Source organism: Falco punctatus (assembly GCF_963210335.1).
Source record: "Falco punctatus genome assembly, chromosome: 7".
Lineage (NCBI taxonomy): Eukaryota > Metazoa > Chordata > Aves > Falconiformes > Falconidae > Falco > Falco punctatus.
Genome location: NC_137587.1, coordinates 27,316,182 through 27,335,265, shown reverse-complemented (window position 1 = coordinate 27,335,265; position 19,084 = coordinate 27,316,182). Strand labels below are relative to the sequence as shown.

Genomic DNA, 19,084 nt, shown 5'->3' with positions numbered 1-19,084 from the left:
AAAAAAATGCTGGCTGAAAATCCAATGGAAGTTTAATATCTCTGATGAGCGCTCCATGGAGGTGGTGGTACCCAGACCCGGCAAGTCAGAACTTTACAGCTCGTATCAGCAACATCGCCAGGTAAGAGCACGATACCAGTGAGGGAACACCACAGCCCCACACTCCAGGTATGCTCACCAGCTGCAGAACATTAGTTGTATCATTGCAATACTTCCAAGCACCTTAGCAGTGTGAAGGACAACAGCCACCCTACAAATGCTCATCTGAAGATCATTTAGTAATGTTTCACATACATTCTGGTTATCTAAATACGCACATGTGAATTTTAGGTGTAAAGTCCTGACACAGCGATACCGCAGCTACAAAACTTGGAAGTCTAAAATTACTTCATAATACTCAATCAATACAGCTTACCCCATCCTGAAAACTTACTAGAGAAGGATCCCTGTCTTGCTCATTTATTTTCTGAGAGTAGCTGGTGCCACTTTTCCTATTGATTCTGCAGAGCTAAGAAAGCTCAGAGGAAAGTGGACCAGTTTGTCCTGCCTTGTGTATTATGAGACCTGGTTACTAAGTTCCAGGAAGTGGAACAAAGATGCTACAGAGATGATGACACAACATGAGTGCCTGGGCCTTTATTTAAGTGATGTAAATAACAAATAAATAGTCTAATTGTGCCAGGTTAGCGTAGAAATTGGGAGGGGGGGAAGAAGAGAATAGTTCCTAAATTATAAAGCAAATCCATTGGAGAAAAAAAAGCAAGTACAAACTCTAAACTGAAGCATTGATACCTTGGAGATTAAAAGGAGAACACAGTATTACATATTAAAGGTGTCTCTTTCTCATATTGTTGTTCATAGATTTTTAAGGCCAATGTGAATGCACCTGTACAGCATTAGCACACACAGACATTTTAAATATAGAAAAGATCTCGTAGATCATTCATCCCATCTACCATCAACCACCTTCTTGATGTTCAGGACCCCTCCCAAATGTCAACCAAAGCTGTGGTAAGCACTGCAGTTGGCAGGGCTAAAAAACCCCTAACAGAAAGACAGGCTTTAAGTTCTTGTTTAGGAATTGGATGATTCCAAACTCTGAAGTTGAAAGCCACTTAGTGAAAGGAAATAAACACCCAGAGTGCTGACTTCTGTAGCAAGGAAGGAAGAAACGCTAGGAAGAAGCCATGCAGTAGCTGAAATGGAAGACCTGTGTTCCATCTATAAAGAGACAAGTATTTATGCTGAACCATACTTCATATTGCTACATTTCTCAGAAAAGTCACACTTGGAAACAATTTTGAACTTCCCTTATTATATATAAACTTTTCTGGTACCACCTAGTTGGTTGGTTTTTTTTTTTTTTTGTTTGTTTTTTAAGAGCAAACTTCTGTCAGTTTAGGTGACTCCAGCCTCAGACTGAAAGCCGCTTACCTAAAGCAAGGAAAGAAATGTGAAAAGTATGGAAAAGAGGAAAGATGAACAAATAACTCCCGCAGTAGAAGCATGGAAGTGCTGCACCTTGAGGAAGGTCTTGAAAGTAATCAAACTTCACCATTAAAGAGGGTATTGATAGTTTTCAAAATCTAAATTAACTGCCACTGTAGCTGTTTGCGTGTTGTGGTCCATCTGGCTGAGAGAATGGGGCCTCACTGAGTATTTCCACTGTTCAATTCCTATACACCAACTTAAGATGATTTGGAACAGCACTGGAAATAAAAAGTAAAATTATCTCCAAGTGTCTTTGGTTAGCACAGTTTTACTGATTTTTTTTTTATTATTCTTTGTCAGTACAGAGCTTGCGAAATATGACATTCCTAAGTCCACCATCCATGTTCCAACATACTAGGTTTAAGAAATTATCAGCTCCGAGCTTCTTATGATGAGACAAACTAAATTCCTGGTACTTACTTAGAAATTACAATGGCAGAATAATGCTTCAAAACCAAATGTCAAGTCATTTAAAAATTCGTACCAGGTACTGTTTTTTTCCTACCACTTGGAATAAGCAGAACTGGATTATCTCTCGAATGATTACAGGAGTCAAGTGACTTATGACTTGCTGTAGTCAGTGACTTGCATTAGGTTATGCAAAATGCAAGTTATCTGGAGATAAGTGTCACTTAAATGATGTGCCCCTTTACAGTTAAACAATGCAAAGACAGAACTCTACTTAATACACATCTAAGTCGGTTGTCAGAGCACAGAACAAACTGAAACCAAGCTGCCAACAGGAGTTATTAACTACTTATTTTTTGATGCACTCTCAAAACTAGTATTGCCCACAGATAAATCCAGCAAAGGTAGATCTCTTTTTTTTCATAGCAGGAATGATAATGATATATCACTGGGGCTTAACGGAAATAGGTTTTAATCCCTGCCTGCAGATGCATAGTCTCATTTACAGACATTTCAGGAGCAGTGCATCAATTAGCAATCTTCTTTTTGCTTTTGCTTGTCACTGCTTACTCAGATGCAGATAGACAGGAGTCAAAGGGGTGATGTATTACCACTTTACACAGGAAAACGTGTTAACAGTGCTGCTCTTAGGTCACGTGAAAACTGCAGGAGTGCCCACTGCATATTTAAAATTAGGCTAAAATATACTGATTATAGAAATTAAACTGAAACCCAGCATATTGTCACCCTTCATTTTTATAGAACAAGTCTCGTTCAGTGCTTCATGTCACAGGCAATATAATTTACCAGGGTTTACAGAAATAATTCGGAATGAATGAACTCACCTACTGAAACAGTTTTGTGTATCTAAAACTACTGGGATCTCAGTCATCAAAATTTGGGCCTAACTAGCACCTGAAGAACTGTCTTACTTTCTGCACCTCGGTGACTTCACTGCGATGTGACATTAACAAGCCAGGGTAGTTATGGGGAAATGCTGTTTGAGAGACCATCCTTCAGACAACATATAAAACATGAGCTTGACTTTCATGGCAATGTTTACACAGATGATTAACACACTCCATACCAAAATTACCTCAATGTTTCAAGGTGAACATGGTAATTTTCTGAAGATCTTGTGAGACATTAACAGCAACCACGTTATTGCAATCACACATGAACAGCTATTTGATTGCAAAGCATTTTTAAGGGAAAAAAGAATATCCACGCCAGTTATTTTGAGATGAGTTTCAAAAGCAACAGAATGAGCGTTAACTAGAGAAGAGACCTATCTTTAGCAGCTATTGCTACTCTGCTCACCTTAGTTACAAATTAACAAGGGTCTATGAAGATTTTGCTCTAAAATTCATGGATTCCTTTTCTTACTATTTTCCTGAATAAATACATATTTACACTTCAAAATGAATCCCATGACTGAGCTCTGAAAGCAGAAACTGCAAACCACTTAGGCCTGAACAGGATTGTCATCAAAACCATTACAAAGGTCACAAGCCAAACTGCTGAACTGCAAGACAGCACTGTGCTCTAGAAGCAATACCAAAGAAAATTTGGTGCTTTCCACACACACATGTAAAAAAAAAAACCCAAACCACCAACCAACCAAAGAGTTCTCACTTTATTTTTAGTGAAAAAGATCAACAAAATAACAAATGGAGCAGGGAAGTAAAGGGAGAAGAAAGTTCCTAATTACAATTACCTGGCTATGCAATACTCACTGGTGAACGTTTGATAGTTCTGTATTTAACTGAAGAGAAATACACAAGTCCTACTACATATTCAGTGTGCACTACAGGACCCAGGAAAGATACAAAGCAGATGGACAACCTACACTGGCAGAAGCATAAAATTGTTGCAGACTTGAAAAGCCAAACACGCAGTAGTCTGTCTGCTCTTTCTGAGCCCAACAGTATCACTGCTGGTTTCAACAAGGCATGACCAAGCTCTGTAACCGTAACACAAGCGTACCTCTGGCACCTTTCACAGTTGCAACACACTGGATAAATCACTTAAAAGTATCTACTATCCCACCTATCATCACAACTACTATGCTACTATTCTGGAACAGCAAAGGACAAATTGTAGGAAGTTCCATCTCTGGTCAAGTTTTTAAAGCTAAATATCAATATGGGTACTGGCAGAAGATAATGAGAGTAGTGTTCAAAATTCAGACTAAGCTTTTGGTGTGTTTTCTCCCCACACAGAAACACTGTTCTTTTTTGGCTTTTTTCTTTCATATAGACCCTCCTTTGCAAAACTGGAAGCTACAGGACAGAAATAAACATTTTCAAAGGACAGGACATACTGCTAACTGAAAAATAAAACCTAAGTACAGTAAACAAATAATGAAAAGCAGTATGAAGTATTTTAAAAGTTGATTTTCATAAATTCCTACCTCTTCTCTAAATTCCTCCCTTAGATGAGTGGTCAGTGGCCTTTCTTCAAAGATGGTAAGAGGCACGCTCAAAATTGAGTAGTAAGAAGAGCGTATTACATAACAAGCTTCCGTTTGATGCATAGCAAACAACAGGATGATGATTTATGTGGTTATTAGACTCAAGCACACAAAACGAAGCATATAAAAGTTCTTTTTAAAATTATTTATTCCAACAACAGGTTTTCAATTAAGAGGATTACACAGTAAAACAACTGTTCTCACTGATAGGGAAGTAGTTTTAAAACCTGATTTGTAGCCAAAAGATGCCTCTAAATTGGCTTAGTTATAGATTTCAAGATTATCTATTTGTGTTATTACAACAGTTCTGATTAAACCTTTTAAAACATACAAATGCCAACAATACATAACCAGATTTCTTGTTCACATTAAGTGAAATGCCTCACCATTGTGTAACAGACCAGTCCCTGGTGAACAAGACACACAAGTTCTCCTTGTGAAATATAAAGAGGAGATAAAGAAAACATGGAAAAAATTTAGAGGAAGCCAAACCTGTTTAAATTAGAACACAATGCAGTTTAATAAGGGCCATGCATGCAAAACATCTTGAAGAATTCAGTAGGCTACTTTATAACAGAATAGAAAATGTCAACCGCTCCCCCCCCACCTCTTCCGTAGTTAAAAACAGGGAGGGGAAATCAGAGAGGTTGACTCCTAAAGCCTTCACTCTCTTCCTTCCTCACCACCCACTAAAATAGGAGCTCTTTTTTTTTTTCTAATGACGCACATCTAGAAGCAATAACTTGCTCTATGATGCCTGGTAATAGGGCCCAAAACACTGAAACATTTAAACACCTAAATTTAAATTCTCCAATCCTGTCAGTGGATAAGACAGACTAGAAAATGTCTCTTTGAGAGGACCCTGCTCCTGCAGATAAAAGTAGGAAGGTGAATAGCACTCCAGTCTGAATTTCAGCCTGTGCCTCAAAAATAGCTTGATTTTTTTTTTTTTTTTCTTTGCGGGAGGGGGGGGGGGGGGGGGGGGGCGGGGCAGTTGAAAAACAAATCACATGTATGTTCTGAAGACAAGGCTTGACCTCGGTAACTTCTCCTATGTGCCTTTTTTTTTTTTTTTACTGTCAGATAAGGAAATAATTTCTCATTAATTCCTTAACAATAAACACTCACCCACAGTAGATCACGGTACAATGTATGCTATAAATATCAAATGACTAATATTTAGTTCCTTGCACACAACACACTTCTGATACCCGTTTCTGATTAAGCTATGGAAATTCTTAGATTAAGGATACTAGCATAAGCAAAGGTAACAGTGGCCTGCATTTGTTTTGCGCTCGTTCTGATCTTTCCTCCATCATAAGCCACATACCTCTTCTTATGTTAAACATTAAACGTTTTGTTAGATCCTGTTAGATTCTACAACTCAAGAACAACGGAGAGCAACTCTGTACCTATGAACTCAAGTTTGAAAGGGACTTTTAGTACAAGAGTAACCCGTTCCTAAGAAATAGCATCATGAAGTTGAACTCTACAACAGTTAACTAACACTATTACAAATTACTATTAGCTTTCTTTCCACATCCCTCAACATAGCAGGTTGACACTATAAAGCCAATTAAGGGCCTTATGTGTGCATCTTTTGACTACTACTCTGTCTGTAAGGTTTGCACCGTATATCGGAATTTAAACAGCATTCGACAGGGTCCTGATTTCATATTTTTTATTTTAAGAAAATATTTTTGATAGGCTGTATTTATCTGTGTATGTCTTTACTAGGTCATACTGCTCAACAAGAGCATACTAATATTCAGACCTGATCCATGACAATTTGCAGATATTTTTTGGATAGATATCCATGCAGTCTTCCTCCTAACTGGAGATCAAAGCAGAGACACCGACACACTCAAACAGCCAAAGAATGTGTTAACTGGTCAGTAGGTATGCCCCTATTAAATCCAAGACAGTTTTTAAGTGCTTAGCAGTTTGTTTGACAGGCCACATTTTACGTAATTCCATGAAAAAGCAGAGTTGTTGCTGCAAATGAGATAAAAAGATCGATTCTGGTTTTGAGGGAGTGATGAACAAGAAGCGGACTAGCCTTTTCTTGAGTCCAGGTAAGGAATACCTGCAGAAGGTTAAGTTTGACAAGAATACTGCCAACCACCCTAGTTTAGGATTCAACAGGACAATACTCTCCTCACACTGCCAGGAGAGTACAAAGCTATAGAATAGCGCCTGCAGAAAGACTAGGAATGTTTGGAAGAATGTCTTTTCTCCCCAGAACTGCTGCATTCAAGAAGCATCAATCTCTTCCTCTAGGGAAACTCCGAACTGTCCTGGTTTCCAGTCACTAGTAGCCAAATCAGATGATAGATTTAAATCTTTGAGGACAGTCGGAGCACAACGCAAACTCACATGAATCAGGCAACCAACCTTAAAAGGAAATAACAAATCAATAAAGTAGACAGATCAGAGGTAGTTAAGTGCCTGGCACTCCACGGCTCAGCATGCAGTGCTCATTTCAATCTGAGCACATGGCATCGCATGCTGCTTTGAGACAATCTCAACATGACTCATTACAGGCTGAGGCTACACATCACCACTTTCCAAGTTCTCAGATTTAAGCCAAGTGAATACAGCCTTCAAGGTCTTGGCAAGTTGTTCATGACATTAAACTGTACATTGTCAGTCCTCCCATATGCGAGGGCCACATGTCCTTTCTCTTCCAAATGTGCTTTATCCAACTCACTAATTCAGACTGTACAGCTTTACTATGAAGTCATTCTTGCAACCTTGCAACTACATCTTCCTGGAGATGTAGCTGGGGAATTACTCTTCCTCCTAAAAAGGCTGTTAAACATATGCAGTTATTGGATCTTTTTAAAAAGGTCCAGCTCCAGGCAGTGCACACTATTCAGGTTCAGTAAGAATTTTTAGCAGCTATGTGCATGAAACTGCCACTGGCAAAAGCAGTCTCCTGAAAAGAAATAAAGACACAGACAGTAGCAAATATGTCTAATTTTATCTACATTCCTATCAAAAAAAAAAAAGCACCAAAACCACTGCAGAGAAATGTTAATATGTCTGATAACTGAAGGTATCTGATTTTGAAAAAATTAGTTGGAAAGAGAACCTTTTTTTCCCTTCCATTCTAACCCCTGACGATCTTCCTCCTCCTACATGAGCATGTAGTTATGCTGAAGTAACTGAAGGATCCAGATAATATATCATGAAGAATCATTTACACTATAAAGGCAGATAAAAATGGGAAATGTCATATTATATTTAGTTTAATACTATACTGCTTTTCCTTCATATATTAATAGTTTTGCATCAGTAAACTCTCACTGGGCTCTCCTACAACTCTAAATTCCCTTCTGCTGTGCTATTTCCATTTTCTCAGTTATTCCTGCAGCTGAGACCATGACTTTCTTCTCCCTCCTGTACTAGCTTGTGTGTGGCCTTCTGATCCTGGGAAAAGACAGAATAAACACAGAACACTAAATACTGCAGGCATACCATTCTCAACAGAGCATGATGCGAAGTGAGACTGATGACTGTTGGGAGGAGTTGTTAGGTACACTGTCATGCCGTAAATAAGCAGAGTTAAGTGCGTAAGCTAGCAAGACAGACTTTGCATGATGTAAAGAAATCCCCTAACATTAGCGTAAAAAGAAGCTGCAGACCAAATTCACCCATTAGCATGTTTAAGAACCACAAGAGAATGATACTTGAACAACACAGATATACTTCGGACAGCATTCTTTGTTTGCTGGTTACAGAAACCTTTAAGATGTGTAACAGCTTTCCTGCAAGCAATAGCTTAGAAGCAATGTGTATGAGCAATGGGTGTACAGCTTTTGACTACTGGTGTAGCTAAAAATGCCATGTTCAATAGAGTACCACATTCTCTGATTTTTAAATTTAAGAATCCCAATCTATACATCCCTGCACAGTTCTGAGAAGAAAAATACATGGCGCTTGGAAAGGAAAGCCAGGTTTCAATGTGAGCTTGGCAGGGTGAGGTCCTTCACTTTCAAATTCCTTCAGCTGCTCAAGAGACGCTAGTCAAGGACTTTTCAAGGAAAAAACTGATATATACAGCAGACAGCAAATCAAAACGTAAAAAGCATTAAAAAGACTGCGCCTGGTCAACTGCCAGATCATAGCACTAAAATCCTAGGAATGCCGTGATTATTGCAGGAAAGGTGGATGGTAGGAACTGCTTTTTCCCTCGCTGGTCTAGCAGTACAGAAATGGTGGCACAAAATTGGAAGAATAATTGGGTCAAGTTATTCCCATAGAGCACATTCTCATAAGAGATTTCTCCAGGATCTCCCAGTCAGAGGCACATCTGATATCTCTTGACACCCCCATTCCCTAGGGATGTCTGCCTCATTCTCCGTATCTCCCTCCTGCTTACTCACTCAGCGCTGCGGAGCCCAAATACAGTGACCTAGATTCCACTTGTGTACCACCAACAGATCTTTCAGTTGGACTGACAGGGTATGATCTCCACTAACGTTGGAGGGAAAAAGAACTCAGCCTGATTTTCAGAACCCAGGTGGAACCTGCAGGATGAACAACAGGCATGTGGGTGCACACAGGTGCCTGTAGCGGGTAGAAATAAGCAACTGGGTTCTTTAACTTAGAATTGCAACATTGACTTTAGAACTGCTACTGTTTAAGTCAGAACCCGCTTTCTCTATGTTACTGTTAAATGACAATGCAAACATTTATCATGATGCGTTTGAGAGCTCTTGACAAGCTGTTTGCCTGCTTCATAGAGTTCTGTTTGTTCAAAAGCCCTGCCTGGGTTGACTCTTCTGTTTATACAGATGAGCTCTCCCATATGGCAATTGTGAGAGAGTAAAAGCAACAGAGAAATGAGCGGTCATAGACTCCATCCCTTTCATTAATATAATCGGATAAATAAGAATACTAACATTTGTGGTAGTCTAAATAAGGCTTGGGAGCACTCATGAATTCTGCTGTTACATGATATGCAAGTCAATGAAAGAAAAAGCTGAATTTCAAACATACAGTAGTGTTCAGTTCAGAATCCCATACAATTGGTATAGATTCTAGCCTCCTGCTTCAACTAAAACAAGATTAAATTCTGAGCTAAGTGCAACATCCTTTGCCACAAGAGTAAATATCCCCTCTTTCCACCTACCTACTAAGTGATGAGCATTCCTTGAAGAAACAAGATACAGCAGTTTGAGAAGGAGGAAACTAAAATGCTATTATGATAAAAACTTCCAAAAGGACCTCATGCTATAGCAAATGGGAACAAAATTCCGTAGCCCCTGCCTGGGACAATCAAGTCAGTCATAGCTTGTAGGGGATCACTGAGTAAGTGAAAAGTACATTTAAAAACACATTCACATCTTTATGTTTTAACACACTATTGTAAAGGAAATGTATGTGATGCTTTTGCTTAACTGTTTGTGTACCTGAAATTGCAATAGGGAACTCAAAATGATTGCAGCTGTCAAGTTAGAGTCAGAGGCTTAAACTGTGATGTTGATTTAAGCAAGTTATTTAATCTTTCCATAAGCTTATTATTACAGTTTCAAGCACAGATTCTCCTTTCAGGTCAACCTCTCCTCTTCAGGTCAATTTGCTTCAAGGTCTAAGCTTATTAACTTGGTAAGAACTTAAGTGCTGGGGGACAAAGGAAAATCCATACACTTAAAAGATCAAATGCCTTTTCCCCATGTTTTACTTTAGGAGGAAGTACATGAAATAAGACTTTTCATTTGATGTGCTATAGGGTATTTATACCACAAGAGGGCACTAAAACCATACTTAAAGCAGATAATTAAGCTACTGCTGTATGTATTTCAAAACTAAGTCACAAAGTAAGGAACCATGCACTGCTTTCAAACATACGCACGCACTACATAAAAGCATTCCTCTATCTCGATGGCAGGCACGTACGTTTATAGTGTACTCGCACTACCTCTACTTCCAACAGAGCAGCACAAAGCTCTTTGTAAAAGCACTGTCCTGCCAAGTAATGAAAGACAGTGAGAGTAAAGAAACTCGAAACTTGAAGCAAGTTGGGCTTCCATGTTTTCAATACCAGTCTATTAATAAAGCTTAAGATTTTGAATTTTGATCTTGTCTAAAAGAACGTGAAGTGCATGAACTCACAATGAAGTGGAACTGTCAGAGGGAGATGCTTACAGTCAGATGAAAAAAAAATTTGAGTACAAATTACTTCTGCTTGTCCAAGCAGCAATTCTGTTTACACACATAAGGAGAAGTCCTATGCAACAGCAATTAATAAATCAACATGTTTCAACACTAAAAATATGCTTCTAGTATACTGTAACCTTTTTAATAATGCTTGAAAACATCTGAATGTTTGCATCAACCAATGAAGTGCCAAAGGAACAATCCCTTAGGCCTCAGTCGGATATTCTTCTACAGACTTTATTACATTATAAAAGCTACTTGCAATTTTTTAAGCCATAAAGGTGCGCAAAACAAATCCTGGCAACGCACCATTTCAGTATCAGACAAAAATAATGTTGGCTTTCTCTACCAGCTTAATGACCAGTACAAAGCCAAAGTACCTCATTTCTGCAGCTCTGAAAGTTGGCTATTTTTTCATATTAATTTTTTTTTACACTTGTTATGCAAGTCTCTTGGTCCTATTATCTGTGTGTCAGATATGGCTGCTTAGGCATCTGTCAAGCAACAAAATTTCTGCTAATTAGCACGGTCCAGGAACTGACTTCCCAGTAACTTAAGAGTTAATCATTCAGTAGCAACACCCTTAACTCTGGCCAAGTCACCCCTAGGACCACCACAGGACAATCCTGTAACAATGAAGTCTTCCAACCATCTTCTCAGTTATTTGGGAGCAAGGCAGTATGTGGCTGGGGGTCCAAGTAACGGAGGTATATGTAGCAATGCAGCACTATTGCTGTATAATATCCCCATCAGTTGCAACTGACTAGGCAACTGCAGTTGCCTAAAATACATGTCATAGGTGACAGTTGTACTAAATTTTGGACACTTCACATACCTCCTCCATAAGAAAAAAACCACACCAAAAATCTTTTCAGATTTAGAAATCCTTTTACAATGAAAACATTTATATAAACCTCAATATAGGAGGCAGAAGTTAAATAGAAAAATGTTGGTCTGAGATTTTTAATTCCTCTTCTCACATGCATGAAGTGACTTGAGTTTAAAATACAATTTTCTATGTAGAACAGTCCTTAAGTTGGGGGTGGGGTGGGGTGGGGAAAGCACCAGGCAGCAGAACAGACAGGAACAGCATATAAACAAGCATCCAAGCCAACATTAGTGTATCGTTTCCAAAGTCCTGCGCTAACAGCATGTCCCAACATGCTTGAGAAAATTCCTATTTCACTTATTTGAAATATACACCAGGCACATACTGTAATAAAAACCTATAAAAAATATGAATTCAGAAATTTGATCCCATATTCCATCCCATGCTAGCATGTAACTCCCACTGACCATTTGTTGGATTCTGCCAATGGCTCACGGCAGCAGAGCAAGGAACTCCATGTCTTGCTAGTTAGTTCAGTTCTTGTGAATAGAGACTTTTGACAGGCGAAGCAAAAACCCAGCTATCACATGGGCCTACAACCCAAAGCACAGGCAGCCCTACTGCTGTTACTTTCAGAAATATGAAATGATCACTTAGCAAAACAAGATACTAAATCAGAAACAACATTTGACATTCCAATTTCTTGGTAAATTTTTCAGCATAACATATCCATCTCAAAGGATATAAATAGTTATGACATGCCATCAAGTGCATAATAACAAGAGGACAAACTAAATATGGTTATCAGATGTCCCCAAGCAGCAACACATGATCTGAAAGGCTGTGAAAATCTCCTGAAGTAACAATCCAATGATACAGGATTGTCAAACATACGTTTGATCTACGTATTTACAAGTGTGCTGCATTAGCTGTACACCTAAGGTCCCATTCAGAAAGGTGTGTGGAAGTGTGTTCAGTTTGCGTCATGTCATCAAAACGTGCCTTCCAGTCTGTCATGGAGCCAAACAAGAGCAGATTATGTAGTGTTACGAATCTTATTAAGTCTACATGATATGAACATTTAAAAAAAATGCTTTAAGTGCAGCAAGTGATGTTAAATATTAGCATCTAAATACAGTTTTCATTTTTTTAGGTTCAGCACAGTGGCTGAAAAATTGTACATGCTATTGCATTACATACGCAAGGTCAAAATTCAAACTTACAATCTCTTTTCAATTGTTTTTTTTGGACTGAAGGATGAACAGAAGACTCCCCAAATGTCAGGATACTTGTAAGTGCAAAAGGCAATTTCTGGGAGTGCATTCTCAAAATAATTCTTGTTTTGGAGACTTAACCTCACTTTCATACAGCCTGTCAAGGTTTCCCTCGAGTCAGCTAAGTTTACAGTCAGGGAAAAAGTGTTTTCCCAAACCTTATAAAAATAAGACAGACAAATCTACCTTCCCATTTTTGAATTCTCAGTTTTGACTTAAACCACAAATCATCATCAAATTTCAATTAATCAGTATGTTTATTTTATACTCTGCACAAGAACGTACAAAGAACATTTACACTATTTGTCAGGTTTCTTGCACTCAGACAAAAGATGACCTAAAGGGTATTATAAATAGAAATGAAAAAGCAAGAAACATTACGACAGGAAGAGTCCCAGAAAAAGGCAAAAATATAAACAGAGAATAAAATACTTGAATTCTGGAATACTGAAATTTAATGAGCAAACTAACATGCCAAGGCACATCCACGCTCTCTTGATTTAGCAGCTTCACAGATTCCTTAACAAACAAAACCAACCCCAATATAACAGATGAACATATTCATGCTTACGTTGTTAACTTGTGGCCAAGCTAGCAAAACCAGAAAGATAACACTTTTCTCATAAGCACTTCTGATACGGGTTTCTCCTCACATTCAAGAAACAAGAACTTCCTGAACAGCATACACAGGAATAGTTGACCTCAAAATGAACATCCTGTATCAAGAGTCAATGCAAACAGCAGCCAAGAATCAGACACACTAGAGGAGCCTATTTTTAAGTATTACAAGTTTCTTCCTTAAACGCATACAAAAAAGAAGGACGTACAAGATCACTTTGGTGCTCAAATACAGCCACTGCTCCTTATCACCTCAGTGCTGTGAACATACTTCTAAATTACTTCCTGCTTAACTTCAAAACAGAGTGACTATCATTAATATCTGACTGGAACACTTTTAAATTTGTAAGTTACAGCCATTTTTAAAGATCTTAATATAAAGTAAACAAACATTGACTCTTTTTTCCAGAACAGTGGAAGTGTCTCTTGTGATGAAATGTGCAAGTTCCACTACTGCTTAGAGTGTCTGCTGGGATTTTTAACAGAAGGGCGATCTGACATTAAGAGATTCAATGAAAGGTACCAGTGTAAGAGCTGACATTATGGAAGTTGGTAAGCAACCCGTCAGTGGGGCCATAATACCACTTTACTACACTACATTTAGCCAAACAGCATTCGTTTCTCAGCACAACTGGTGTGCTGTCAATCAGAGCAAAAATGTGTAAGGCCATAAGCAATAGTATTATTCTAATGGCATAGTCCTGGAATTTCACCTATAATGGCATCATCCGTATTGTACCAGGAGATATGATGGCCTCTAGTCTATGTTTAGACAGCATAATTCTAGATGCTAAATCAGAGGAGGTTACTCCATCCCTTTCTGCTGGAGAGGGAACTGGAAAAAAAAAATAATTCAGAGGAAACCCTAGCAATACTGAAAATCAAAAGCATTTCTCTCATGGGAGGTTTTCATTTAAAAACAAAGGAAAGATTAGATGGAAATCTCCCTTTAGTAACAATTTGAGAGAAGGAATTAAAAAATATACTCATAAATGTTCTTCAAGATTGCTCATGAACAGCATATTGGCCATATACAAGTACAGACAAAATACTTGAAATATTCAGTGGGATTCACTGAAATAGAAGAATCCATCTCCAAAAGCTATTATTGTTTGTATTGTTTGGTTTGTTGGTTTTTTTTTTTTTTTTTTTTTCTAATACAAGTAGTCACTAAGGAAAATAAAGCATTCCATCTCAAATATTTTAAAATATTTTTTTGGGAGAGACTGGGTTCAAAGCCATTCTTACAGATTTTTGGAGGGTTAAGAGCAGTGACCACAGACCCCATATAACAAATGTTGACACAGTATAGTCTATTTCTGTAAAGACTGAACACTAGAAAATGACATCCAAAGCACTGCAAATACCGAATGGATATGGAATAAAACTAAAATGCTCTTCATCAAATTCTTCCGCTTTAAAAAACATATCCATCTGACTGTAAAAATTGAAGGGATATACAAATGAGCTGTTGAGTAGCCTAGCAGTAGTAGCTATGCACTTCCATAAATACTGAATCCAGCATTCCTCATTTACCAGTAGAGATATCAGTGAGGCTATTAAGGTATTACCGACACACTCAGGAAGCAATTTGCACTCAGTGGCAGCCCTCTAGATATTTAAGAGGTCATCCTCAAGAACTTCTTAATGGACTAACTTTTCCATTAAAAGCAGTGCCTCAACCTTGGTCCTTATAAGGAGAAAGCACTACAAAGCAAAAGGGAGGATCCTTGGAAAAAAAGCAGAGTAATCATGAATTTGAGGTGCAACACCCAAAGCAAACAGACACTATCTCACTTGTGGTCTATATTTCAGCAGTTGCTTACCACTGCACACAGAAGAGGTGATGTTGTACAGAAAAGGATAAAACTGTAAACAGCGGATCATCTTCAGGCTGCTTTCGCACTCCAAGCACTTGGTCGTCAAATCCAGTGCACGTCTGAAGGCCTGCAGGGCTCCACTAATGTTGTTCAGAGCCAGATAAGCATTTCCCAGGCTCAAAAAAGTCAGGGGCTGCAAAGAAAAAAGCAACATACCCCAGCATAAGTATGTTCACTGTTTAAAATTGAAGCCAACTAAGAAAAACCCCTGCCAATTCACACTCTCCCAGAATTTGGCTGGAAAGAATTTAGGTAGCTTCTTAAACAGGGACTGCCTATTCTTAGAATGGTGATACAACAGCTTGATGCACTGGTGCTAAACAAAAGCTGTTTTGACATAAGGTTGTGTTCAGGATTCCATCCTCCTACAATGAAAACCAGCTGTTAAATACACACAAGCTGAAATGAGGCATTAAATACTTACTTATAACCCATCATAAACATAATGCTTACTCCACAGAGTAGCAAAGAACTAAATTGAAATGCTAGAAAACATTTTAGAATGATTGAAAGTCCGCAAAAATGTAAAAATATTACTAGCGTTCTAGCAGGACAGATGCATTTTATTTCTCAGAAGTATTCAGGATTTACTTGAACAGAACTAAGTTACTGAAAACAACAATGTCACACCAGCTTAGGGGTACACATTTATGTTTACTTTCAATTCTTTATAAAACTTAGTATTTCTCTCCACTTCTTTTGGCTAGTCTCACCAAAATATGTGTAAGTTTTCAGAGCCATCTTAGCTTGTACTATTAAACACCATTCAGAAAAAGGTGCAAACTGAGCAAGAGGATATTTTTTTAAAAGCTTTTGCTAATATAGCACATCTTTCACTCCCTGTAGCTATAATTAATTTTAATTTGCGTTTACTTTCCTTTATATTCCAGGAAATACTATTCAGGTACACATTCTCCTACCAGATTTTTTGATATAATAGGTATTACAGGACTGAGAATGCCTGAAAAAAAAAAAAAAAAAAAAGAGCAGGCATTACTGTAATGAGGTAGAACTCAACAGTATTTTTGAAGAAAAGCCCTGCTCACACAGCATGGTCCTAAGGATCCCCAAGCTCCTCCCCTCCAAGGCTGTGCTTTCAAGTGTTCTTAAAGTACATCATTCAGCTATAGCTCTTTCTACAGTTTTTATTTTTGCACTCTTACCTGCTACACAAATGAGCTAACTCATTTCCAACAATTGCAAACTTGTTTCTGAATGCTATATTGAAAAAGCTTATTCTCTTTTAGCTTTTTTATGTGCTAGACGGCTGGTGGCCCAGCGGGTTTAAGTGCTCTCTTTATCTACCTACAGAGGCAGAAGAACAGTAAAAAGTCACTTGAACTTCTTACTGAAGCATCTCAAACATAAGACCAAAATTACTTTCTAGATGAAATATGTCCCCGCCACACCCCCACCCCCCGTTTCCTTTTTGCAATTTTTCTGGCCAGTCCAGTAGTTTAGTTTATACAGAAACCTTCTACATGACATAGGTGGCAACCTACAAAATGTTTATAATGTTACCACTCAGAAATATAAAAACCCCTTCTGAATCTAAGGTTGGAAATCAAGTCACCAAACAACTAGAACACGGCTTTTCCTTTAGGTATATAGATGAAATCTAGGGACAAATAAAACAGTACAGATAAAAAGTCAAGTGGCACAGAAAGATGTCTATACATCTTGGTGACATACGTGCTACTTCAAGGGTTTTAAAAATCAAGATAGAATCCTGTCAGCATTACAGACCTCTGTTTTAGATGAAAATGTTGCCAAAACACCAGGATTAGATTCCTTGGAGCTGCTGCTGCCAATACAGTTTCTGGGAGGCAAAAAGTCTGTCACCTATTTTAGAAGAACTGCTCTACATGTTTACGTTATCAAGAACCAACATCACCCCCAGCGTGATCAAGAATTTAAATGAAAAATCTGTTGCAAATCACAAGCTGGAACTTGAACTGCATGCACAGGAAAGCAAGCGCAAGTAAGTAAATACTCATTTAGAAAATAATGAAGGAGAAGACATTCACCGCTGAACAAACACAAGAAACATCATCTTACCTCAGAGGCATTGATGGCCAAAGCCTTCAGCAGGAGCCTGCTGGCATCCAAATGAAGACCATAATGAATCAAGAGGTTAGCAAGATTGACCAGAGGGATGTCCTGATATTCATGTGGGGCCAAATTAAATGCTTTTTGCAAACAGGTGATAGCAAAGGTGCTATTTCCAACGGCACGCCAGTACAATCCAGCTTCATTAAGCACAAGCCATAGAGGATCTTCTGGCTATAGGAATGAGTCAGGGAAAAGGATGAAAAACCCCCACCCACAAAGAGGTGTCTCAGGAAGACAGAATTGCCTGCTCTTTGGTAAGAAACAAACAAAACTCACCCTTGCAGTACCTTATCAACTACGTACAAAGTACTCTTTGCTGAGACTGCTCTACTCTAATTGACATGATTTACAGTCTGAACTGTAGTCTAGTAGCACCTGTTGCTCACACGACTCTTATGACTCACTTCTATCGTGACCACAAAATCCCTTAAATATATAAATGATAATAGTTAGCTCACTTCAGGAAGCAACATTTGTGAGCCACTTCAGAGTCTTGGAATTACATTAATACAGATCTATGTAGAAATGTTACAATTTGAAGGTCAGGCAGCTTTTAAATTGTAGTTAGATGTGGTTCCAGGTCCTATATCCAACATCAAGACTACCTACCAATTCAAGGTTTCAGAGTTATTTTTTCTTAGATTTAATTATCTATTTGTCTAATGAAAGTTGGCAAGTAACATGCATTAGATACTGCTTAAAGATTATAAAATAGCAAGCAACAAATGAGGGCAGCTGGAAGAACAGAGGAAGTGCCAAATACACCTTGAATGTTCCTTCCTCCTCTTTCACCTATCACAGAAAACCAAATGCTCATCCTAGAGAAGAAATAGCAAAACTTCAAAATAGCGACAGATGGACAGAGCTATGTAAAACATGCACTTTCAGATGGAGCAGTTTCAAATAGTTTAGAAACACATTATAGTTTTTAATATTTTCAGCATTCTGTTACCCAGTTCTACGAAGAATTTAAGTATAAAAGCAGCAACTGAAATTAATGTCCAACCTACACAGCTGAAGCCCAAATGCATGCATGAGTAGGAGACATGCAGCTACGATTAAAGCAGCAAAAATGGATAAGCACCTTTACAGTACAGTAGTATTGTATTAATGCAATACAGCTGGCATTACAGTAACACTGTTGAAAAACTTAATCAATACAAAGACTTTCTTCCACATTTTAAAAACAACCTCACCCAGGAGGGTTCTACCTATGGTTCAAGATGAACCAGGAGACACCAACAGGATTTATTACCTCTTCATTTGGAGTACCTTACATAATCTGTAATTTTAAGAATATTGATCACTGTTTTCAATGTACATAGGTAACATTACTTGCATACTACTCATGCCTAACTCCTCACGGAATTACATTCCATACACAGGTCCCAATGACCTTACTCTAACTAAATCCTCGGCAAGTTACTAGCACTTTGTTTTTTCCAATACAAAGATACCAACTGTAGCACTCCTGCTCTAGAAAGTTTATCATTAAGAGGACTGGCATGACACAACAGTGTTCTTACATCAGCATCTAAATGACCAAGTAGTCCAGACTTTTAGCACGAAGGCAACTGAATACTACAGTTAAAACCAAAATACCTATGCACTACAACAGTAAGACATATATAGGACTGTTAGTAAGACATATATAGGACTGAACAGCATAATAACGGGAATCAACTGCTGTTCATTTTTCTTCTGGGTAAGACAGATGCACATAGTAAATGGTAATGATTTTAAACTAAAATACATAAATACACTGCCTTGACATAGCTGGTACAAGAGAGTTAATTTGAGATTTATCAGTTTGACATGTCAAAAAGTCAACCTC

General features: G+C 38.2%; 1 protein-coding gene across 2 annotated transcripts in view; it reads right to left on the bottom strand.

The window, feature by feature from the left end:
* Positions 1-19,084, bottom strand: part of TTC17 (tetratricopeptide repeat domain 17) — a 59,737-nt gene that overhangs the window by 15,100 nt on the left and 25,553 nt on the right. The window contains exons 15-16 of one of the 2 annotated variants that reach the window (XM_080394239.1): positions 17,197-17,421; positions 15,085-15,271 (exon numbers count right to left, since the gene is read on the bottom strand). In XM_080394239.1, the coding sequence (XP_080250365.1) occupies positions 15,085-15,271; positions 17,197-17,421 (412 nt within the window). The remainder of the gene's footprint in view (positions 1-15,084; positions 15,272-17,196; positions 17,422-19,084) is intronic. The other variant, XM_080394240.1, reaches the window with a different exon arrangement.